Below are 24,940 nucleotides of genomic sequence, written 5' to 3'. Positions count from 1 at the left end.
TCTCCTCCCCGTGCCTTTTTCACAGTTTGGTGTCTAGCTTTCAGAAGTTTCACAGCAGTGGACTTGAAATGCATTTCCTCAGGTTTATTCTGTTTAGGGTTCACTGAGTTTATTCTTTCACCAAATCTGGGGAGGTTGCAGATACTATTGCTTCACACACTTTTATCCTTGCCACATTAGAGTTTTTGCTATTGTCCCATGGGATTCTGAGGCTCTGTTCATTTTTTATCTTTTCTGTTTATCTTTTTGGTCGATGACTTTTCTAACTTTCAATCTTCTAGTTGCCCGTCTATTGATTGTTAGAATTTTCACTTATCTATGCTTGTTCTAAAATTTGTACACGAACGCCTTAGAGGATTTCCATGTGGCTGTATCTAAGGATATATATTTTGGGGATTGCTTTTTAGTGACAAAGTGAGTAAGCTGGAACACTTGAACATCAATAGATGTTCTTAGTATGTTGTGGCTTCTGAGACGTCTGCTTTTCCATTAGTCTCCATGTTTGGAGTTTCCTGTTGTTGTGTGCATGTAAGAGGAGCTGGGAAGTCTGTCACATCATTCTGAAACTGCCCCCATGCAGTGTTGACATCTGTAGTCTCTTCTCAGGTGAGCTGGCATTTGTCTGCTTCTCTTATATTTTTGGTTGTGAGCCTAGCCATTAACGGCCGAGCCATCTCTCCAGCCCTGTCTGCTTCTCTATATGTGAAAACAAACTATTGAATTGCTATGTGATGGGGTTCTGGGTTTTACTCAGGGCCCATGAAAACTGTTGATATTTTGGCTTAGTTGACATGGTTCATTTCAGACCAAAAATGCAGCAGACCTGCCGGCATGCATTGTTTTAAGATTAATTTAATTTTCAGCACTATTGCATTGCTACTTGAAGCTTTCCTGTTGGGACTTGGAGACTAGACCACTTAGCTAGTTCTCCAAGTGTTTGGAAAACTGTGTGGGATCAGATCCACAAATGTTCAGCCTGAAGGTGAGTCAGGAAACTCATAAGCAACTGGGTGGGTTTACATTTACAAGCTCTTTCTCTGAACCCTCTTCAGTACTTTCTCCTGTTAATCTTCAGAGTAACCTTGTCGGGTTTTATCAGAATCTAACTGGCCCCGGAGAAGTATAACACCCAACTCCAGTTGGCTCTGTCCTATGAATGAAAGAAGGAAAAAATCCCAACTAGTATTGTCCTGCCTCTCCTAAGAGGGGATGGAATGGATGAGAAAAGCACCTGCGAAGCTCACAGTTGGGGCTGTTAGACTCACTTAAACATGAAACAATGCTTCTCTTTCTCCAGACTTTACCATTGCCTTGCTACAGTCATGTGACCGTAGCTCATTCCCTGTGGTGTATTGTGTCTGGTCAGCTAGAAAACACAGACAGATTTAAACCATCTACAATTGGCTATGGCAAAAGAATGCTTGAATTAAGAGATAAACAACTTAAATATACCCTATAAACCTTAAGGAAATAGAAACAGTTATCAATAGTGTCCCAACAACCACCACAACAAAAAAGCCCAGCCCCAGATGGATTCAGTGCAGAATTCTACCAGAAATTCAAAGAAGAACCAATACCAATACTCCTCAAATTATTCCACACAATAGAAACAGAAGGGATATTGCCAACCTCTTTGTATGAGGCTACAATTACACTGCCAAACCACACAAAGACAGAAAATTAAAGACCAATTTCCTTCATGAACATAGATACAAAAATACTCAATAAAATACCAGCAAATTGAATTCAAGAACACATCAGAAAAATCATCCGCCATGACCAAGTAGGATATATCCCAGAGATGAAGAGATGGATCAACATACAAAAATCTGTCAATGTAATCCACAGTATAAACAAACTGAAAGAAAAAAACCACACGATCATCTCACTAGGAGCAGAAAAAGCCCTCAAGAAATTCAACACCCCTTCATGATAAAGGTCTTGGAGACAACAGGGATACAAGGAACATACCTAAACATAATAAGGGCAATATACAGTAACCCAACAGCCAACATCAAGCATCAAACTAAATGGAGAGAAACTCAAAGCAATCCCACTGAAATCAGGAACAAGACAAGGCTGTGTCCAGTCTCTCCATATCTATTCAACATTGACCTTGAAGTTCTATCTAGAGCAATAAGACAGCAAAAAGAGATCAAAGGTATACAAATTGGAAAAGATGAAGTCATACTGTCACTAAGTGCTGATGATATGATAGTGTACATAAGTGACTCCAAAAATTCTACCAGAGAACTCCTACAACTAAGAAACACCTTCAGTAATGTAGCAGGATGCAAGATTAACTAAAAAAAATAGTAGCCCAACTATATACAGATGACAAATCATCTGAGAAAGAAATCAGAGAAACATCACCCTTCACAAGAGCCACAAATAACATAAAATATCTTGGGGAAACTCTAACTGAACAAGCAATAGACCTGTATGACAAGAACTTCAAGTCTTTAAAGAAAGAAATTAAAAAAAAATCAGAAAATGGAAAGATCTTCCATGCTCTTGGATAGGTAGGATCAACATAGTAAAAAATGGCAATCTTACCAAATGTAATTTACAGATTCAATGCAATTCCCATCAAAATCTGAACACAATTCTTTACAGACCTTGAAAGAGCAATACTCTACTTTATATGGAAAAACAAAACAAAACAAAAATCCCAGGATAGCCAAAACTATCTTGTACAATAAAGAATCATCTGGGGGCATCACCATTCCAGACTTTAAGCTCTACTATAGCGCAATGAAAGCAGCTTGGTATTGACATAAAAACAGACAGGTGGACCAATGGACTCGAATTGAAGATACCAATATCAACCCACATACCTATGAACACCTAATTTTTGACAAAGAAGCTAAAAATATAAAATGGAAAACAGAAAACATATTCAACAAATGGTGCTGGTATAACGGGCTGTCAACATGTAGAAGAATGCAAATAGATCCTTGTCTATCGCCATGCACAAAACTCAAATCCACATGGATCAAAGACCTCAATATAAATCCATCCACACTGAATCTCATGGAAGAGAAAGTGGGAAATTCATTTGAACACATAGGTACAGGAGACCACTTCCTAAATAGAACACCAGTAGCACAGACACTGAGAGCAAGAATTAATAAATGGGACCTCCTGAAACTTAGAGGCTTCTATAAAGCAAAGAATACAGTCAACAAGACAAAATGGATCCCTACAGAATGGGAAAAGATCTTCACCAATCCTACATCTGACAGAGGGCTGATCTCCAAAATATACAAAGAACTCAAGAAACTACAAAATAATACAATTAAAAATGGGGTACAGATCTAAACAGAAGTCTCAACAGAACAATCTCAAATGGCAGAAAGACACTTAAGGAAATGCTCAGCATCCTTAGTCATCAGGGAAATGCAAATCAAAACCACTCTGAGATTCTATCTTATACCAATCAGAATGGCTAAAATCAAAAGCACCAATGACAGCTTATGCTGGAGAGGATGTGGAGAAAGGGGAACACTCCTCTATTGCTGGTGGTAGTGCAAACTTATACAGCCACTGTAGAAATCAGCATGGTGATTTGTCAGAAAATTAGGGATCAACCTACCTCAAGACCTTGCAGTACCGCTGTTGGGCATATATACCTGAAGAAGGCACGTTCAAACCACAAGGACATTTGTTCAGCTATGTTCATAGCAACATTACTTATAATAGCCAGCTCTTGAAAACAGCCTAGATGCCCCTCAATTGAAGAAAGGATAAAGAAAATGTGGTACATTTACACAATGGAGTACTACTCAGCATTAAGAAACAATTGCATCCTAAAATTCACAGGCAGAACAGAACTAGAAAAAAACATCCCGAGTGAGGTAACCCAGACCCAGAAAGACAAATATAGTATGTACTCACTCATAAGTGGATACCAGACATAAAGCAAAAGATATCCAGCCTACAATCCACAACCCCAGAGAATCTAGACCCCTCTTCCAGAAACAGATGGAGGCAGGTGCAGAAATCCACAGTTAACCATTGAGCCAAGCTCCTAGAAAACAAAGTGAGGGAAGAGTCATAATATTAAGAAAGGAGTCAAGATCATGATGGGGAAACCCACAGAATTAGCTGACCTGAGCTAGTGAGAGATCACTGACTCTAGTCTGACAAATGGGGAACCTGCATAAGACCAAACTAGACCCCCTTAATAAGGAGACAATGGTGCAGCTTGGACAATATCTGAGGCCACTGGCAGTGGGTCCAAGATCTAATACTAATGCACAAACTAACTTAGTGGAGCCCATCATATATGGAGAGATACCTTGTCCACCTAGACACAGGAGTGTGGGGGGTGGAGAGGTGCCTTGGTTCTACCTCAGCTAAATGATGGGACAGACTTAGTAGACTTCCTATGAGAGGCTTTACACTCTCTGTAGAGCAGATAGGAGGAGGGAGAGTGTAGGGAGTGGGATGAGAGGAGGGAGGGGGAACTGGGATTAGAAAGTAAAAAATAAATTAATAAAAAAGAATGCTTGAAATACAACTTTAATTAATAGATTAGGAATTCCTATTGATAAATAACACAAAATAAGATTAGTTGGATGAAGAAGCAGAGAAGTGGAAAGTCTAGGAGAAAATAAAAGGAAATGCTGGTGATCAAGAACACTGTAACAAAAACAAAAAAATTCCTGTCATGAGAGATTGGTGTAATGGACATGACTAAATAGGATGAGTTTGAAGATATCCCAATAGAAACCTTGAAGAGTCAAAGTAAAGAGAAAAAGCCTAAACCTAGACTATCAAAAGACTTTGAAGCAACTACTGAAGTCAGAATATATACATAATGGGAATATCAGAAAGAAAAGAAAGAAAAAATAAGAAATAGTCCAAGTAATAATGACTTAGATTCCTTTATATTAATGTTAGATACAAAATTACAAACTCAGGAAGCTTGGAGAATCCACCAGGTAGCATAATATCCCCCCAAACTACCAAACATAGAGTTGCCAGCCACCCTGAGGTAGAGAGAGAGAGAGAGAGAGAGAGAGAGAGAGAGAGAGACAGAGAGAGAGAGAGACAGAGACAGAGACAGAGACAGAGAGACACAGAGAGATGAGTGCCAGGGGCTTTCCCAGGCCACCTTTCTCTCTTCAAGTCTCCATGACCTGCATCCACCAGACCCTTCCTGCCAGGCTGCCAGGAGGTAATACAAAGCAGCCAGCGTCATCAGCCTTCATTCCTGTCTTGTACCTCCACCCTCTGGGAGAGAGAGAGAGAGAGAGAGAGAGAGAGAGAGACAGAGAGAGAGACAGAGAGAGAGACAGAGAGAGAGACAGAGAGACAGAGAGACAGAGAGACAGAGACAGACACACGCTCACACACACACACACAGAGAGAGAGAGAGAGAGAGAGAGAGAGAGAGAGAGAGAGGGAGGGAGGGAGAGAGAGGAGAGGAGAGGAGAGGGAGAGACTCCCACCTCCCCATCTGTACCCACTGGAAGAAGAGATGGGAAGACAACAGTATAAGAACACATCCAACAACAGAAAGACTTATATGACACCACTAGAGTCTAGGGATTCTACACCAGCATGACCTGAACATCCAATGCAGATGAAGCAGAAGAGAATGACTTTAAAACAACTTTATGAAAATGATAGAGGCCCTCAAAGAGGATATGAGAAAATTCCTTAAAGAAATGGAAGAAAAAAATAAACCAAAAAAATGCAAGAAATCAACAAATCTCTTAAAGAAAGCAAGGAAAGCCAAGAAACAACAATCAAACAGATGAAGGAAACAATTCAAAAAGTTCAAGACCTGAAAACTGAAATAGAGACAAAAAAGAAAACACAAACTGAGGGATTGCTGGCAATAGAAAAGCTCGGTAAATGATCAGGAACTACAGATGCAAGCATAACCAACAGACTACAAGAGATAGAAGAGAGAATCTCAAGCACTGAAGATAAACTAGAGGAAATAGATTCATTGACCAGAGAAAATCTTAAATCCAACAAATCCTTAATACAAAATATGCTGGAAATATGGGACACTGTGAAAAGACCAAACCTAAGAATAATATGTATAGAAGAAGGAGAAGAAGCCCAGCTCAAAGGAGCAGAAATTATGGAAGAAAACTTTAACACCCTGAAGAAGGACATGCCTATGAAAGCACAAGAAGCTTACTGAACACCAAATAGAATGGACCCCAAAAAATAAAAAATAAAAAAAGTCCTCTTGCCACATAATAATCAAAACACCAAATATACAGAATAAAGAAAGAATATTAAGAGCATCAAAGGAAAAAGGCCAAGTAACATATAAAGGCAGACCTAAAAGAGTTACACCCGTCATCTCCATGGCAACCCTGAAGGCCAGAAGGTCCTGAATAGATGTTCTACAAACACAAAGAGACCACAGATGCCAGCCCAGACTTCTATACCCAGCAAAACTTTCAATCACTATAGATGGAGAAAACAAGATATTCCATGTCATAATTAGATTTACACAATACCTATCTATAAGTCCAGCCATACAGAAAGTTCTGGAAGATAAACTTCAACCCAACGAAGATAACTACACCACAAGAACATAGGCAATAGATAATCACATTTTACCAAAAGCCAGAAATAGGGGGAGAACTCACACAATACCACCACCAAAAACAAATCCAAAACAAATAAGAATTAACAATCAATGGTCATTAATATCCCTCAATATCAATGGTCTTAACTCACCTATGAAAAATGCACTGGCTAACAGAATGGATATGAAGACAGAGTCCATCCTTCTGCTGCATACATGAAACACCTCACCTTCAAAGACAGACGGTACCTCAGAGTTAAGGATTGGGAAAAGATTTTCCAAGCAAATGGCCCTAAGAATCAAGCATGTATATCGATATTAATATCTAACAAATTGGACTTCAAACTAATCAAAAGAGATGAAGAAGGTCATTTCATATTCATCACAGGAAAAATCCATCAAGATGAAGTCTCAATTCTCAACATCTATGCACCAAATCAAAACACACCCACATTTGTTAAAGAAATATTACTAAAGCTCAAATCACACATAAAACCTCATACAATTACAGTGGGAGACTTCAGCACCTCACTGTCACCACTAGAGAGGACTACCAGACAGAAACTTAACAAAGAAACAAAGGAACTAACAGAAGTTATAACGCAATTGGGTTTAACAGACATCTGTAGAACATTCCATCCAAACACAAAAGAATATACCTTCTTCTCAGAGCCACATGGAACCGTCTCTAAAATCGACCACATACTTGACAATAAAGCAAACCTTAACATACAAAAAAATTGGAATAACCCCCTGTATCTTATCGGATCAACATAGCTTAAAATTAGAATTCAGCAACAACACAAATTGCAGAACCCCTACAAACTCAAAGAAATTGAACAATGCTCAACTGCATTCACTCCTGGGTAAAGGAAGAAATAAAGACTTGCTAGAATTCAATGAAAATGAAGACAGAGCATACCCAAACCTATGGCACACTCTGAAAGCAGTGCTAAGAGAAAAGTCCATGGAACTAAGTGCCCACATGAAGAAACTGGAGAATAGCCACACTAGAGAACTAACAGAACACCTGAAAGCTCTAGAACAAAAAGAAGCAAACTCACCCAGGAGGGGTAGATGCCAGGAAATAATCAAATTGGGAGTTGAAATCAATAAAGTAGAAACAAAGAAAACAATACAAAGAATGAAACAAAGAGTTGGTTCTTTAAGAAAATCAACAAGATAGACAAACCTTTATCCAACTTAACCAAAAGGCAGAGAGAGAACATGCAAATTAACAAAATCAGAAATGAAAAGGGGGACATAACAACAGACACTATGGAAATCCAGAGAATCATCGGGTCATACTTTGAAAACCTGTACTCCACAAAATCTGAAAATTTAAAGGAAATGGACAATTTTCTGAATAGATGTCACTTACCAAAATTAAATCAAGAACAGACAAGCAATTTAAATAGACTTATAACCCCTAACAAAATAGAAGCAGTCATCAAATGTCTCCTAACCAAAAAAAAAAAAAAAAAAAAAAAAAAAAAAAAAAAAGGCCAGGGCCAGATGGTTTCAGTGCAGAATTCTACAAGAAATTCAAGGAAGAGCTAACACCAATACTCCTCAAATTGTTCCACACAATAGAAGCAGAAGGGATCATAACCAAACTCTCTTAACGAGGCTACAATTACCTTGGGACACAAACTCCACGAAGGCACAACAAAGAAAGAGAACTACAGACCAATATCCCTCATGAACACTGATGCAAAAATACTCAAGAAAATACTGGCAAATTGAATCCTAGAACACATCAGAGAAATCATCCACCATGATCAAGTAGGCTTCATCTCAGGGATGCAGGGAGGGTCCAACATACAAAAACCCATCAATCTAATCCACCATATAAAAAATCTGAAAAACAAAAACCACATGATTATCTCACTAGATTCTGAAAAAGCCTTTCACAAAGTTCAACACCCCTTCATGATAAAGGTCTTGGAGTGATCAGGGATATCTGGAACATAACTAAACATAATAAAAACAATATACAGTAAACAGACAGCCAACATCAAACTAAATGGAGAGAAACTCAATGTGATTCCTCTAAAATCAGGAAACAAGACAAGGCTGTCCCTTCTCTCCATATCTCTTCAATATTGTACTTGAAACCCTAGCTAGAGCAATAAGACAACAAAAGGAGATAAAGGGGACACAAATTGGAAAAGAAGAATTCAAACTGTCACCTTTTGCATATCATATGATAGTTTACATAAGTGATCCTAAGAATTCTACCAGGGAACTCCAACAACTGATAAACACCTTCAGCAAAGTTGCAGGATACAAGATTAACTCAAAAAAACTACTATATATAGACAATAAAGGGGCTGAGAAAGAAATCAGAGAAACATCACCCTTTACAATAGCCACAAACAACATAAAACATCTTGGGGTAACTGTAACCAAACAGGTGAGAGACCTGACAAGAACTTTGAGTCATTAAAGAAAGAAATTAAAGAAGATGCCAGAAATTGGAAAGATCTTCCATGCTCTTGGATAGATAGGACCAACATAGTAAAAATGACAATCTTGCCAAAAGCAATCTACAGATTCAATGCAATGTCTACCAAAATCCCAGCACAATTCTCCACAGACCTTGAAAGAGAAGGAGAAAACAGGAGTGGGGATGAGAACATGAGGGATCAGGAAGATTGAGTGGGGATAGGAATCGAGGAGAACAAGAAAAGAGACACATCAATAGTAGGAGCCACTATAGGTTTAAAAAGAAATCTGGCAGTAGGGAATTGTACAGAGATCCATAAGGATGGCCCCAACTAGGAACCTAAGCCATAGTGGAGAGGCTACCTTAAATGCCCTCACCTATAATGAGATTGATGACTACCTTAAATGCCATCCTAGAGCCTTCACCCTGTGGCTGATAGAAGCAGAAGCAGAGACCCACAGCTAAGCACTGAGCCAAACTCCTGGAATCCAGTTTCAGGGAGGGAGGAGTGACTGACAAAGGGGTCAACCTGCAGAAACAGCTGACCTGAACAAGTGAGAACTCATGGACCCCAGTCTGACAGCTGGAGAACCAATATAGGTCCAAACCAGGCCCCTTGAATGTGGATGTTAGCTAGGAGCACTGGGCAGTCTATGGGGCCTTTGGCAGTGAATGTATCTTTAGTACATAAATGGATTTCTGGGGCCTATTTCCTATGGTGGGATACTCTCTTAGAATAGATACACAGGGGAAGGCCTAGGCCCTGCCCCAAATGACTTGACAGATTTTCATGAACCCTCATGGAAGGCCTCACCCTCCCTGGGGTGTGAATGGGACATGGGATGGGGGGATCGGTGGGGGGAATGGGAGGGTGGGAGGAAGAAGAGGGAACTGGGATTGATACGTAAAATAAGATTGTTTCTAATTTAAATAAAATTTATATAAAAAACTACCAAACATAAATTACAGAAAAGTTAAAGATAAGAGGAAAATAAGATTGTATATGATTGGAGGAAAAGCATGTGGTATCTACAGAGAAGCAAGGCCCAGAACAACATCTAACACCTCTTAAAAACCATGCAAGTAGTCACACCTCTCAGGAAACACTGTCACAGCCACAGTGTATCTCCTGGATGATTCTGAGTCCTGTCAAGTTGACAATGAAGATCAATCATCACAAGGGTTAACTCAGTCATACCAACTTAATGACAATCAAAACACAGATTGAAGAATTGATAAAATATAGATCCTGCAATAGGTGGCACATAAGAAACTCACTTTAAGTATTCATTTTAATTCATGTATATGTATGTGTGTCTCTGTGTGTACATGTGTGTGCATGGTGTCCACGGAAGCAAAAGGTTGTCAGATCCCCTAGAGCTCGAGTTACAGGCAGTTGTGAGCCACCAATATGGGTGATGGGAATGCAACTTGTGTCTTCTGGAAGAGCAGCCAATACTCTTAACCAGAAAATATTCTTCAGCTGCAGAAACCCATTCTATATGCTTATAAATTAAAATGAAATGGTGGATAGACCACACCAATGCTAGAAAAAAAAGTGGCCACTGTACAAGTGTGAGCGTCTTTAATCTTAAAGTCCAACCATTGAAATGGCCCAAATTTAGAAACCTTTTGAGAGCTGACACAACACCCGAGAGTTTCCAGCTTGAGATTTGGGATTCAAAGAGATAAGCCCCAATTACAAATCCATACTGCTCTCTCCAAAATTAACAGTCAGCAAGGACCTCACTGAATCTCAACAGGACATAACCAACCTATCTAGAGATTAATAAACACAAAAGCAACAAAAACACTAGAGAGTAGAGATGGCTGATGGGAACAAGCAGTTGCTTTTACTCCTGATATGAATGATGCAGGAAATGAGAGGCATTGCCTTTTTATTTTAAGCATTGAGATGAGGTGACTCGGTGCAAAAGTGAGATTTTGGAACTTGCTTCAATTAGGGTTAGCCCAAATATTCTAAATTGAATAACAGTAGCATGCTGGATATAGTCATTTGCTTACTTCTTCTCTCAACAACTATAGTTTGAACTATATTTTGCACAGATTCTTTTATTTTTATGCATTTAATGGTCAAGTTTCTTTGCCTCAAGACTTTCCAAACATTTGCTCAGCACGAACTTTAAAACACAGAGACTTAACCAGACAGTGAGGTTTGGGGGTGGATGGAGTATAACGACCACTGGTCCTGCTGTATTGTATCAAGTAGATCCCACCAGTCAGTATACATCTGTGCAGCAGGTTTTACTTCCAGGAGACATCATTTGCAATGATATAAATTAATGGTGGTCTCACAATGCGTGTCACACTGAACCCAATATAAGTTAGTTCAGAGCACAAATTTAAGCTGAGTTTTTCAGTTTTGTGTGTTTATGACTTGGCTCCGAGTTTCCTTTCCCCTACACTGTGGGCATGTTGCCACCAGGGGGTGGTCATGCGCTGCTGGCTATTCCTGATAAAGGCAACAACGGTGACATGGAGTTATTGATAAAGGCTTGTAGGCTTTCTAGATAAATATAAAATGGCATTTTCTTTGAACAAACAGAATGGTTAATTTTTTAGGACTGTTAAAACTAAATTGTATTATGGAATTCCCCCATTAAGAAATATGGATTTTTATTTCCTTTGAGAGGTATACGCTTTTATTCTCAAAGATCATCATAACCTTAATGTCTTATATCATGGATCGTCATTTCATTTTCCTATATATTCTTAGTAAAAATATATTAACTATGTATGCATGATTGAATTTATTTTTATCTAAATTACTATAATGGTTTTTCTAGTTGCTAGAATGATCTGACAACCAGTAATTGAACAGTTATTTTTAAGGTTTTTTTATTGGAATGCAATCTGCTGAGAGACTCTGCCATTTCTCAAAAGTTCAGATGGCTTCCAATTCTTCACATTGAAAAAATTATATTTCATCTGTTTTTCTCCTTTTAGATTTTCATTTTTGCATGGCATTACTGGGACAAGACTCTCTTTTGGTATGGTAATTATACATATATTATGGTATCTATTAACTCTTAACCTTTCATGCTCATATTCAAATTTCAATCTGATTTTTTTTTCTCAGCTTCCCCACTGAATGAGGCTTCAACAGCAAAGCTCTTTAGGATTAATAACCATCCAGCATCATATTAGTCCAACAGAAACCATGCCATGGAGTTTGTGGCTTTAAGGGGTATAAGCAGAGACAAAGTAGGGTGCCTAACCCTGAAGTCAGTGAGTGGGGGGCATCACTCACTGGAGGGGGGCGGCCTGAGTGGGTAGGAACTATGAGAAGGGAGGGTTCTGAACTGGTCCTGTAATCATCCTACTGTGTGGCTTTCCAAAGCTGGAGTGGGTCACTGTGCAAGGCCAGGCCTTGGGGTTCAAATACAGATTGACCTATCTTGAAGGAATCCTTGGCTGAATATAGCATGCAGGCAGGGCTAAGACTAACTTTGGGACCAAACGTCTTTTTTTTTTTTTTTTTAATGGTATAAGGTGATTTAGTTTTTCATTTTTCCCAACATAGTATTTTTATTAATTATTTGGGAATTTCATACAATGTACCCTGCTCACACTTGCTTACCACTCCTACAAGGTCTACCCTCCCACCCTTGCACCATTCCAACCCAAAAGAAAAAGAAAAGAGAAGAAACACCAAGTCCAATTTTTGTTCCTCATATACTCAGTGGAGCATGGTCAAACTCCCAGGGACCAGCCCCTTAAAGAAAACTGAGACCTCCCCGCCCCAGGCCTGTCAGAAGCTGTCAACTCTGAAGAGCTTCACTTCAGCATCTGTGTCACATTTTTTAAGGACTCTCTTCAATAGCTTCATGTCTGCAATGTTTTATTTCCTTCTTTTTTGGGGGGGTGGGGAGAGGAGAGAGAGGCACAGAAGCTTCCAATGTCTCCCATTCTCACTCATGTGTCTGCAGTCATGGATACAAAAGAAGCTTCCATGCCCATAGCAGTTGGTGGCAGTTGGGGGTCACACCAGCATGTTTTCTGGCAGATCATGGACATAACCTCACCCTGGACTGGGAGTTTGATGGCTTCCTATTTTCTGGGAGCCTCCTGCTACACAAGAGCTCTGCTCTGTCCCTCTTAAGTTCCCACCTAAGAATCTATGGTTTTCATTGTTTGGATTGTGAGACAAACACTCACAGGCTACCGATTAACTAAAAGTGCATGTGGCTGTGAACTCCTGGTATCCTAACTTTTGTGCTGAGCCTTCCTAAGAGCAGAAAGGCTCGAGCACTCTGGAAGACGCCCCAACACTCCCGTATCGCATTCTTGCTGATGGGTTTGTTCCTGGGTTTTTACTTTGATGTCTTTATTGGACCAAGAACAGAAAATGTGTAAAAAGCCTATGTGGGCAGCAACAGGAATTAGAAGAACCAGTCCCAAGAGTCACATCTCTGCACATGCCCAGCTAGAGTATCAAACTCTCCATGTCCATACCATGACCAACGGCACTAACCATGGCCTTGCTTCCCCAGCTGACCAAGGCTTGTCAGAATAAGTAACCCAAGAGACACAATGTACTTGCTGCCCAAATTTTAGGGATTAGTGGAAAGCAAGGAAACCACGAAAAGGTATGAGGAAAGGCAAATATTGAAGAGAATATTGAAAAACCTTTCTCAGAGAAAGCTTTCAGAAAAATAATGACTTTCTTGGTTACAAAATAAGTTCCCTGAGTGTGCGTGTAACTGCTTCATTATTTAGTCTCTGTTGACTTAGCTTACTTAAATATGTCCCACACTTTCTTCCTAAAGTGTGTATTTGTCAATAGGTCATCAGTGAGTATGAGCCCTAAACTAAAACTGTAAACAGATTTAGTTGTTAACTAATCAATTTTACTGACCATTAGCATCTACTAAAAATCTTATTTTGCGTGAAAATAGAAGTTGCTGGCATGGTGGCACATGCCTTTAGTTGAATTTAATTTACCTGGGAAGCAGAGGCAGATCTTTGTGAGGAGGAGGAAGAGGAGCAGGAGGAAGAGCCAGGGGAGGCAGTGGCAGCAGCAAACAGACCAGCCTAATTAAAATAACTTGATCTTGTTCTTGCTAGTCACCAGTGATTCACAAGTTCCTGAAGAAGACACTGGAGTGGAGGGTGGTGGCGACTTGGGCTTCTATAATTTAGGCACTGGATACAAGGAGAGTTTACAGTGCTGTACTGACAAATATGGTCTGTATATTTGGATGAATAGCTCTCTCTCAATGGCTTCATTTATTTTTGTCTGTAGATAGAAATGCCTACTTTCCCCCCTGGGATTATTGAGTGGATTGGTTTCTGTACTATGTGATAGCAAAATGTGTCAAGGCAATGAAATGCAAACCCCATTATTCCTCCCTGGAATCCCTCTGGTAGCAAAATTAATTTTTATAGACATGAATATATTGTTTTCTAAGCTGTTGATATTTGAGGGTACAGGGGTCTGCTCAATGGAAAGTGTCACATGCTTTGGACTGCTCTCATTGGTGTGGGACCTGCACACCATCCCTTCCCTATCCTGAGGAGCTTGGTGAACAATTTGCCTCTCTATACTTAAAGAGTTCTCTCCCCATTCCCGCCTCTACTTCTTTCTTGGCAGGAATACTTGGAAATTTTAAACAATTTAAAAATCGGCTGACTTATGTGCTTCGTACCCTTTAACCAAATGTCACAAATTCCTATTTGCAACACTAATGAACAACCAGCAATTGTTTTAATTTCATTATTGTTTTCAGCTGAAAGAGCGAGTGCTTACAGAAATAGTTGGGCTTTCTTTTTATAGCTCTCTCTGGAGAGTCCGAAACGGAGTTTAGACGAAAGACACATGGAAAGGGCCGCCTGACTATTCTTCTCTCTGAATAGAATTCTCTTCATTAAACTGCCTTCATTATCTATCCCTCAGCTGAAAAAAAATAAGCAACAAGAGGATATCTCAAGACCTAAGGGCCGCACAGTTTTCAGGAGGCCACTCAGGCGTTTGTCATCTCTGGGCAGGACCTAATTATGTTTGCACCGTCTGAATTCTACATACTGCTAAAAATGCCAAAGCTCTGCTGCCTTAAATGGGAACAGAGTCCAGGAGGGCAGGTTTGGCTTTTCTCCAGTACCCAGACACAGCACACCACAACTCAAAACTACAGTCACAGGCAGCCCTAAGCAGCTGGGCTTGCTCAACTTCCACAGGGACAGGGGAGACAGGAAAACAGGTCTCCTCTTGCCAGGACCCTCTTTTCTTCACTAAGTGACTCCTAAATAAGAGAAAGAATCTTTATGATTTTTTTCTTTAGTAATAGGGGACAAAAAGGTTGGGTACAGGTTCTGTCCCCGCTGTGTTAGAAGAAAGAAGAGGGGATGTGATCCAGGGAATACGGTGTGGTGCTTTCAGATAGGACAGAGAGAGAGAGAAGAAGGGATGAGACAGACAGAGACACAACTAAGGACATGTGAGCAGAAGAGGCCACCAAGTCTTTGCTCTGTGTAGTGTATTTTTTGGCAGCAGCTTCCAAAGCTCTGGAGTCCCAGACACCCAGAAAACATGACAGGGATTTCTGTCACCTGAGTTATTTTTCCCAGTACTTGTGTGATCTTTTAGTACAGGGAATCAAGAGGAAAACTAGCTGGGCTTATAGCTGTTAGCTCATCCTCTTTGTACCTGAACACTTTCCCAACTTAACTTCTTATGAGGAAACAGCCTGCTGCCAACATTCGAGGAACTCATCTAGTCAGCCTGCACTACTGTGGAATGTCTCCAGGCTCTGGGAACTCACCTAGCCAGTCTGCACCACAGTGGAACCATCTCCAGGCTCTGGGAGCTCACCTAGCCAGCCTACATCACTGTGGACTGTCTCCAGGGCTCTGGGAACTCACCTAGCCAGCCTGCACCACAGTGGAACCATCTCCAGGCTCTGGGAGCTCACCTAGCCAGCCTGCACCACAGTGGAATCATCTCCAGGCTCTAGGAACTCACCTAGTCAGCCAGCACCACTGTGGAACCATCTCCAGGGCTCTGGGAACTCACCTACCCAGCCTACACCACTGTGGAATGTCTCCAGGCTCAGGGAGCTCACCTAGTCAGCCTGTACCACTGTGGAATCATCTCCAGTGCTCTGGGAACTCACCTAATCAGCCTGTACCACAGTGGAATCATCTCCAGGCTCTAGGAACTCACCTAGTCAGCCAGCACCACTGTGGAATCATCTCCAGTGCTCTGGGAACTCACCTAATCAGCCTGCACCACAGTGGACTGTCTCCAGGGCTCTGGGAGCTCACCTAGCCAGCCTGCACCACAGTGGAATCATCTCTAGGCTCTAGGAACTCACCTAGTCAGCCAGCACCACTGTGGAACCATCTCCAGGGCTCTGGGAACTCACCTACCCAGCCTACACCACTGTGGAATGTCTCCAGGCTCAGGGAGCTCACCTAGTCAGCCTGCACCACTGTGGAATCATCTCCAGGGCTCTGGGAACTCACCTAATCAGCCTGTACCACAGTGGAATCATCTCCAGGCTCTAGGAACTCACCTAGTCAGCCAGCACCACTGTGGAACCATCTCCAGGGTTCTGGGAACTCACCTAGCCAGCCTGCACCACAGTGCTCCTGTCTGCAGGCACTGAACTCACCTGTTCAGTCTGTACTGATTGTGGTACTCCCTTTCTTGCACTGCATTGAATTCGTTTTGGTACTTGAGAAGTTGCTCCCTCAGTTTGCAGACCTCAGTGGAGAAGGCGTTGGGGAAGTCATCGGCCTGCTGCAAACGGATAAGTTGCTGCTGGATCTGCTCTGTGAAGCGCTTGGCATTCTCCAGCAGCTGCAGCTCTGACTCTTGTGTGCTGGGGTAGAGGGAAAGACATTGACAGTGAAGAAGTGCACATCCTCAGGACCCTCTCTTATTCCTGACAGCATTTGGGGGTAGGGTGGGAGCATGTCACAGCTGGTCCCATCCCAGATTCAGTTCCCATCAGTTGCACGTGGGGTCAACTCTCAGCACTGTCATCAACGAGGCTGGCCTACTGGTCTGTGTTGCCCACCCTCTAGCAGGGAGCTGGGATGTGCACAGTCAGCTGTGGTGTTTAGTCATAAGTACCTCCAGAGGCGTCTAGACCCAGGGAGTGGGGACAATGGAGAAAGGAATTACAAAACAACAACAAAACCCTCTAGGTTTCAGCTCATTTGCAGAGATGCCCCATAGCCTGATGAAGCCTGGCTCCCGCTGTTTTCCCAGGCTTTGCTGTGTCATGTGCTCAGTGGCATCTAGCCACATATTTATTGGAACATAATATGTTCCAGGAACTATGGTAGGTGCCAGAAAGCACGTAGAGCAGTGCTGATGAGAACACCTCCAATTTCCAGGAATGGAAATGGGAGTTCCCCTCTGATGTTCAGGGTTCTTGTATGTTAACATACACTCTGTCTGACATGAGCTTCAGGCCACAGTGCTCTTCTGCACAGAAAGGAGGCAACTCAGGGTTAGCTCCCAGTCAGCACATGAATGCTCTTGACATACAGTGTCAGCAGAAGAGGGCTTAACTTCTGATGCAGTCTTTGTAGAAACCTCACTCAGTGTTGGCTCAGTACTTCCAACCTGCATCTGCCTGACTGCAGCCTTAGGAGTGAAAGTCTGGCAGCTGCTCCTTTGTGCTCTCTCCCTGTGGTAGGCTTTGTAATGTGCAGAGAAGGAAGTAAGGGGCCAAGAGGAGGTGAGTGTGACTAGCAGAAGGGAACCAGCTCTTTCACAACTCAGCCTGGAAACAGAAGATGTCACTTAGTAGTTTTGGTCCTGCACTGATAGTCGCTAGTGAATAGTTGAGAGTCCCTCAGACAGCTTCAATGCCCAGTGGCAAACAGGCAAAGCTGCCACCTTATTCTGTGGACACACAGTCTGCTGACTGGGACGTAGCTTCGAGGTTCCTCCTGGAGGAACCGGTGAGAGCTACAGGTGGAGGTCTTAGTAGGTCAAGTCTGAGGTATCATGGAATCTAGACTTCTGAAGACAGTTGGTGAGGGTCCTGCAGGACTGCACATGCCTTCCGGGTTCCAGCAAAACCCTCTTCTCTGAAGTATCTTCAACACATAGTCACCATACATACATCAGCACCTGAGTCCCTCTGCCTGAGAACTCCTGGCCCTACACACATGCCTTAATTTCTCCAGGAGTCCTTCTTGATGAGGGATGGAAACAAGTGAGCAAATCCCCTGGCTGTGTCACTTGGTGGTGGCAGAGCTAAGACTGTTCTAAATGCTCAGTTAGGAAATCCATGATCTTGGGCCCAGCTGCCCACAGTGTGGACCCCAGACGACCCCACCCCATCTGGGTTCCTCCTTTTCAGCCTCACTTCCCTGCTCACTCACAATGTTTTCTCCAAGAGCATCAAAATCTACCCGAGCTCTGACTCCACATATGGAGGGAACAAAAATGAAGACAAGTCCCACTCATTATAAGGAAGAAATAAAGACGTGATGGAAGGTATCTCCACATTGGCCAATAGCATACCTCACCACCATGTCATGTAGCACGGTGTACTTGGCTTTCAACTCCGCCATTCTGGTTCCAGGAAGTTTTCCCATAGAATGCAACTAGTAAAGAGAACATAGGTTACTGTCAGCCATCTTTGTGCTTACTAGTAAAGAGAACATAGGTTACTGTTAGCCATCTTTGTCCTTACGCCTCTGGAGGAGATAAAAGGGTCTTCTGTGTTCTTCTAAGATCTTTAGCCAAGCATTAGAATGCTTAAATGTGCAACAATGTGGCACTTTAGGAAGCCACTGGGTATTATTCAAAGAAACCCCAGTATGCCTCTTGTGAACTCTTTGCTCTTGGACAAGTCTTTAAACCTCTCTAGGCAATGATTTCTTCATCCAGAAACTCAAAGAATTAAATATCTTCTTGTTCTAGGTTAAGCGAGCATTTTGAACAGTGTAGACTACCAAGACAGCGGCTTGTAAGTCGAGAGAGGGAAACAATTGCAGCTTCTGAGCAAGAGTTGTGCCCAGCCACTTCATTCTCAGAAATGCCCTAACCACCAGGGGGTGCTTCCATCGGAAACCAGAGCTTAGCCAAAGAACCTCTCCAAGGTCTTAGTTAAAACCATCAGGACTTAAACTTCTGTAGTCCAGTTTAAAAAATAATTCAAGGTCATACCCTTGCCTAATGTCTTTGAAGGCAAAGTTTACTATCTGTATAACGAGGTATTATTTATTCTTTTCCCCCCTGCAAGCTGCTTTTTAATGTCTATATATGCATACATGCAAACACATGCACATACCATAAATAATCAAGTATAAAAAATAGAAATGCATTCACTTGTGCTTTCATGTCGGTAGCCCACTGAACTTCTTCATTAAAGCTAATAGTATGTCTTCTTCTACAACTTCTGTGAACCCACTTAAATCATATGTAAATCACTTGAGTTTTGCCTCTTCTCCTATTTCTACAGGTAAGTCCCTCCCCCTTCCTGCCCCTCCCCATGTCTCTTTCTTTCCATTCTTCTTCCTTTCTCTTTCTCTCTTTAATCTTTTTATTTATTCTTCTCTCCTACAACACATCCTGGCCACATCTCCCAGCCTCCCCAGGTCCACCTCTCCTCCACTTCCCTTCAGAAAAGAGCAGGCTTCCTGGGATGTCAACTGAACATAACGTAACAAGATGCAATAAGACTAGGTACAAACCCCTCATATCAAGGATGGACAAAGAGTCAGTTTTGTCAACACTCCCACTGTTAGGAGTCCCACAAAAACCCCAAGCTAAACAACCAGAACATACACAGAGGACCTAGTGCAGATCCATGCAGGTTCTGTGATTGCTGTTTCAGTCTCCGCGAGTCCCTGTGAGCCCTGCTTAGTTGATTCTGTGAGCCATGTCCACCCCTCTGGCTTTTACAATCCTTCAGCCTTTTCTTCATCCCCTGTGAGTTCCCCAAGCTCTTTTTGTTCTTTTTTTATTTCTGCTAAAACATGTCTGATTTACTTTCTGAGAAGAGGAATAATTAGTTAAGAAATATCATAATATAATATCAATCGCCAAAGCTTTACCTTGTTAAAATCATAATGCAATGAGAACTTTGGTGATTGAATTATAGATGTTAATAATTTGGTACCACAGAGTAGAACTAAAGATTGATGTTTTCAGTCTGACCACTTTCCTCTTTCCTTATTTCCCTAAGCTAAGTCATACCATCTCTTAGCTGGATGACTCGGAAACCTTTTATCTGCCTTTTCTTTCTTTCTCTTGTTCTCCCTCTTCTGGTCCCACCCAGGAATCCCACCTGATTATCTTTCACAGTCATTATTTTCAAAAGTTAAACAAAGTCATGTTGTGCTGGGTGCTCAAAACTGAGTACAATATCTTAGCTGGTTTACAATTGCTGTGATAAAATACCGTGATCAAAAGCAGTGTGTGTGTGTGTGTGTGTGTGTGTGTGTGTGTGTGTGTGTGTGTGTGTGTGTGTGTTGGGGGGGTGTTTCAGCTTATGCTTCCAGGTAACAGTCTATCATTGAGGGAAGTCAGGACAGGAACATGGGGGCAGGGCTATAGAGTGTGCTGCTAACTGGCTTGCTCAACCTGGTTTCATATAAAATCCAGGACCACCAGCCCAGAGGTGATAGCTCCCACAATGGGCTGGGCCCTACCATTTCAGTCACTAGTTTAAATTGCCCTATAGCAACAGTTCTCAACCTGTGGGTCACAACCCCCTGTGGGGATTGAATGACTCTTTCATGGGAGTCGCTTAAGAACATTGGATAACACAGATATTTACATTACAATCCACAACAGTATCAAAATTACAGTGAGGAAGTAGGAACAAAAATAATTGTATGGTTGGGGGTCACCACAACATGAGGAACTGTATTAAAGAGTATTGGCATTAGGAAGTTTGAAAACCACTGCCCTACAGGCTTGCCTACAGAAAGCATTTTCTCAGTTGGGGTTCCCTCAGATGGGTCTAGTTTGTGCCGAGCTGACATGAAACTAACAGCATACAGATAGAATTCAAGACCCCGAGGCCTTACAGTACTCTGCTTCTCTCCCAGGCGGTTTCTTAGTATCCTTTCAAGCTTCTGGTTTTCTGCCACACTGGCTGCCTTTAATTTTCATAGTGTTTGTCTTAGTCAGTGTTCTATTGGTGTGAAACACTATGACCACAGCAACTCCTTTTTTTTTTTTTATTAGTTCAAATTAAGAACAAGCTTGCTTCAGATGTCAATCCCTTCTCCCTCTCCCTCCCCTCCCCCCAACATCCCACCTGCCCCTAGCCATCCTCCATCCACTCCCCAGGCAGGGTAAGGCCCTCAAAAGGGGCTCCCCAAAGTCTACCACATCATCCTGGGCTAGGCCTAGGCCCTTCCCCATGACCACAGCAACTCTTATAAAAGAGAGCATTTAATTGGGGCTGGCTTACAGCTTCAAAGGGTGAGTCCTCTATTATCATGGTGGAAAACAGACAGGCATGGTGCTGTAGCAGTGACTGACTGCTTTACATCCTGATCCACAGGCTGCAACAGACAGAGGGGGGGAGAGAGAGACAGAGAGAGAGACAGAGGGAGACAGAGAGAGACAGAGAGAGAAACAGAGAGACAGAGACAGACAGGCAGAGACAGAGAGAGACAGAGAGACAGAGACAGACAGACAGACAGACAGACAGACAGACAGACAGACAGATTAGGTGTGGCATGGGCTTTTGAAACCTCAAAGCCACGTCCTAGTGACACACCTCCTCCAACAAGGTTGCACCTCCTAACCCTTTCCAGACAGCTCATCCACCAGTGACTACGAATGCAAAGATGTGAGTCTACAGGACCCATTCAAACCTCCACTGCTCACAGATCTCTTTCCTTCCCCATGTGTCTCTTCCACCAAGCCTTCACTCTCTTTCTTCACTGCAACCCTTTCTCATACCTTGGTCTAAATACCGCTTTCTGGAAGACACTCTCCGACTTCCCAATCCTTGTGCTTCCAGAACTCTGTACTTGATAAAATGCAACACATTATGATCAGTAATATATTTATGTGACGATATTTGTCTTCTCTAAGTAGTGTGTGAGCCCCACAAGGAAGCCTGGATTGCCTTGCTCTTCACTGTATTCCTCATCACAGATCAGGCATGCCACTGGTGCTCAGAAATGCTTATGCTCATTAGCCAGTGAATGAAGTCACTGGCAAAACACAAGGGTCTGAATCCATACAGGTAGGCGTCATGGTCTTTCTAATCCAAACCATGATAGAAAATGCTAAACACATCATGAACCAGTTCCTTGTGAAAGTGTTGGGGGTCTTTCATGAGGGCTCATCCTGGGTTCCAATACTCATAGCCCTTGTTTTCAAGGCAAAATGTGGTGAACAGGCTTTTGGAAGCTCTTTCTCTCACTGCACTAAATATCTTATATTCAAGTGCTACCTTAAATATAATATAGCCTCTGAATTTTACATATTGTTGCTCCAGAGCAGTGTCAACAATGATGGATACCACAAGAGCTACAGGAGGGGGCTGAGAGCTCTATGATACCAGTAGAGGCAGACCAGCAAAAGAATAACAGAAAATCAAGGCAAGAGGGCCTTGGAAGAAAGACAGTGGACACTGAAACATCATGAGGCTGCTAAAAGTCAAAGATAAAGAGGAAAGTCTTGGAAGCAACAAGAAAAGCAAACAAAATTCAAACATAGTTCATTATGAAAGGATGACTTCTCACAATAGAAGCCAGCAAAGAGGTGACAGAGTGATTTTAAAAAAAGATAGAAAGCAAATCATTTGTCAACCAAGCTCTCCATCCAAAGTGAGGGGGACACAAAGACATTCCAAGATAACCTGAAACAGAGCATAGTTGCAAGAGATCTCCCACATGTGAAATCCTGAAGCAAGTTGTCCAGGCTGAAAAGGTCATGCTCTCCACAGTAACTCAATTGCGCAGGAACGAGTGAAAGTGTAGGGGAGCAGAGTGAAATCACAGGCTCCTATAAAAACCGAAAACACAGTATGTTTTAGAAGAAACATACAGCAGTTTTAGAAGAAACAATCTAGGGCCTGGGGAGATGCCTCGGCGGTTAAGAGACAACTTGCTGCTCTTGCAAGGGGACTCCAATTCGGTTCCTAGCATCTCCACCACCACACACAAAAAGCTGTAACCACACTTCCTGGAACCCAACATTATTTTCTGGCCTCTGTGGATACGCATATACATGGTGCACACATAAGCATGCAGGCAAATACTCATACGCACAAAATTTAAAAAGATCCTAAATTGATGAGTGAATGGAAAACCAAAATGAACATTCATGCAATGTGGTATTCTTCTACAATTTAAAAAGGAAAGGGATCCTGATACCTGTTACAGCAAGGATGAGACTGCACTCGTTAAAATTATGAAAAGCCCAGACACAAAATGCCACATTCTGTGTTTGTCTTGCACAGGCAAATCTACTCAAACAAAACAGATTTAGTGCTTGTGTCAATGATATGGCAGCCAGGAGAAGGAGCAGTGTATAAAAAAAAGAGATACAATGTTTATTTTTGGTATAGTGGAAATATTCTAAAAAATTAGAATATACTGATGATACTACTGTGTAAATGTACTAAAATTCACTTGAGTACATTTTATACTATGTGCATTCTGACTCAATAAAACGAAAACACAAGTGTAGCTTTAAGATTTCCAATATGAAAGAAAGATTTGCAACAGGAAAAATGCAAGAAATTAGTGTAGTTTAATTAAAAATCAAGTATAAATTGGTTATTACTATTTTTTAAATCCTAAGTTTGTACATTAACAAGGTCTAGTATCAATGCCACATTAGCAACAAGTACTTCCTAACATCCATAATGTATTTTTAAAATGTTATTTCCCACTAAAAGAAGCCAGGAAATGCCAAGTAAATGGCCGATTTCAGACCTGGTGTGTGTGTGTGGGTGGGGGGGTGCAGGGCACACAAAGTGAAGCCAAGACATCTTAGCCATAAGGTTAAGTCCTTCGTGTGGAACACGACCTGATTTTACATTTGAGTATGGGATAGAGACCCAGAAGATCCAAACCAAAACACTGAAATGTTCTCTGGGCTGTAAGTATATACCACCTTCCCATTTCTGTTTCTGTTTGCCTGTATATTCTCCCCCCCTCTGTGTGTGTGTGTGTTTGTGCCCCTCTGCCCACCCAACTCTCCTTCCCTGTCTTCCCTTCATTCTTTCCTTTCTTACAGTGCACAGGTGCACTTTCAATAATTAAGGCTACTAGAATATGGAGATGTGATTGCTATAAACCATGGGACTCAGCAGAATTCCATGCTGGAGCATGGTGGGTCAGACCTGAGAAGAGACAGCTCAGCTGTAGCTTGACAGAGCGTGGCTGTTCTCCCCTGAACGCAGTGCTGTTCTTGGCACCAAACTGTAGGAAGCCTAATGGCAGGTGGGCCAAGGATTCATGTTGGCAAGTTTTATGGTCACAGACAAAGCAGGAAGGCTAGAGAGGTTTGCCTCTTAGCCATCTATGTCTCTCCACTGGCCTTGTTACTGTATGAACTCATAAAATCTCAGTGGACAAAATACTTCACTTGTCCTTGGAGTTTCTGTGTAAATGAAAAGTTAAGTTGCAAGTGTCCAGGAAGAAATAAACTGTCTTCATCGTTCCCTACTGAAAACAAATCTCTTTCATAAAGAAAACAATCACAGTGTGAAAATATATATATATATATATATATATATACATATATATATATATTTATATATATATATATTTTCCTTCAAATTAAGATGTCAGGGCTGAGGAGAACACTCACTCAGTAAAGCTCTTGGTGCTCAGTATGAAGACTCAAGTTTGGACCTACAGTTTCCATGTAAAAAGCCACATGGCAGCATACACCTGTAGTCCCCATGCTGAGGAGGCTGAGACACACAGAATAAACAGCATGTGGTCTCCTCACGCATGTGTGTATA

The 24,940-nt window shown here is 41.8% G+C and overlaps 2 protein-coding genes across 2 annotated transcripts in view; one reads left to right on the top strand and one right to left on the bottom strand.

Annotated features, from left to right (window-relative positions):
- Positions 1–24,940, bottom strand: part of Ccdc146 (coiled-coil domain containing 146) — a 145,321-nt gene that overhangs the window by 43,450 nt on the left and 76,931 nt on the right. Inside the window, exons 3-4 of the mRNA XM_027393442.2 lie at positions 18,514–18,596; positions 16,643–16,852 (exon numbers count right to left, since the gene is read on the bottom strand). Of these exons, the coding sequence (XP_027249243.1) occupies positions 16,643–16,852; positions 18,514–18,596 (293 nt within the window). The remainder of the gene's footprint in view (positions 1–16,642; positions 16,853–18,513; positions 18,597–24,940) is intronic.
- The window catches only part of Fgl2 (fibrinogen like 2), a 72,515-nt gene that overhangs the window by 14,813 nt on the left and 32,762 nt on the right, over positions 1–24,940 (top strand). The window lies entirely within an intron of this gene.

This window comes from Cricetulus griseus (assembly GCF_003668045.3).
Source record: "Cricetulus griseus strain 17A/GY chromosome 1 unlocalized genomic scaffold, alternate assembly CriGri-PICRH-1.0 chr1_0, whole genome shotgun sequence".
Classification (NCBI taxonomy): Eukaryota; Metazoa; Chordata; class Mammalia; order Rodentia; family Cricetidae; genus Cricetulus; species Cricetulus griseus.
The sequence above is the reverse complement of the archived record's forward strand: the minus strand, read 5'-3'. Positions and strand labels throughout refer to the sequence as shown.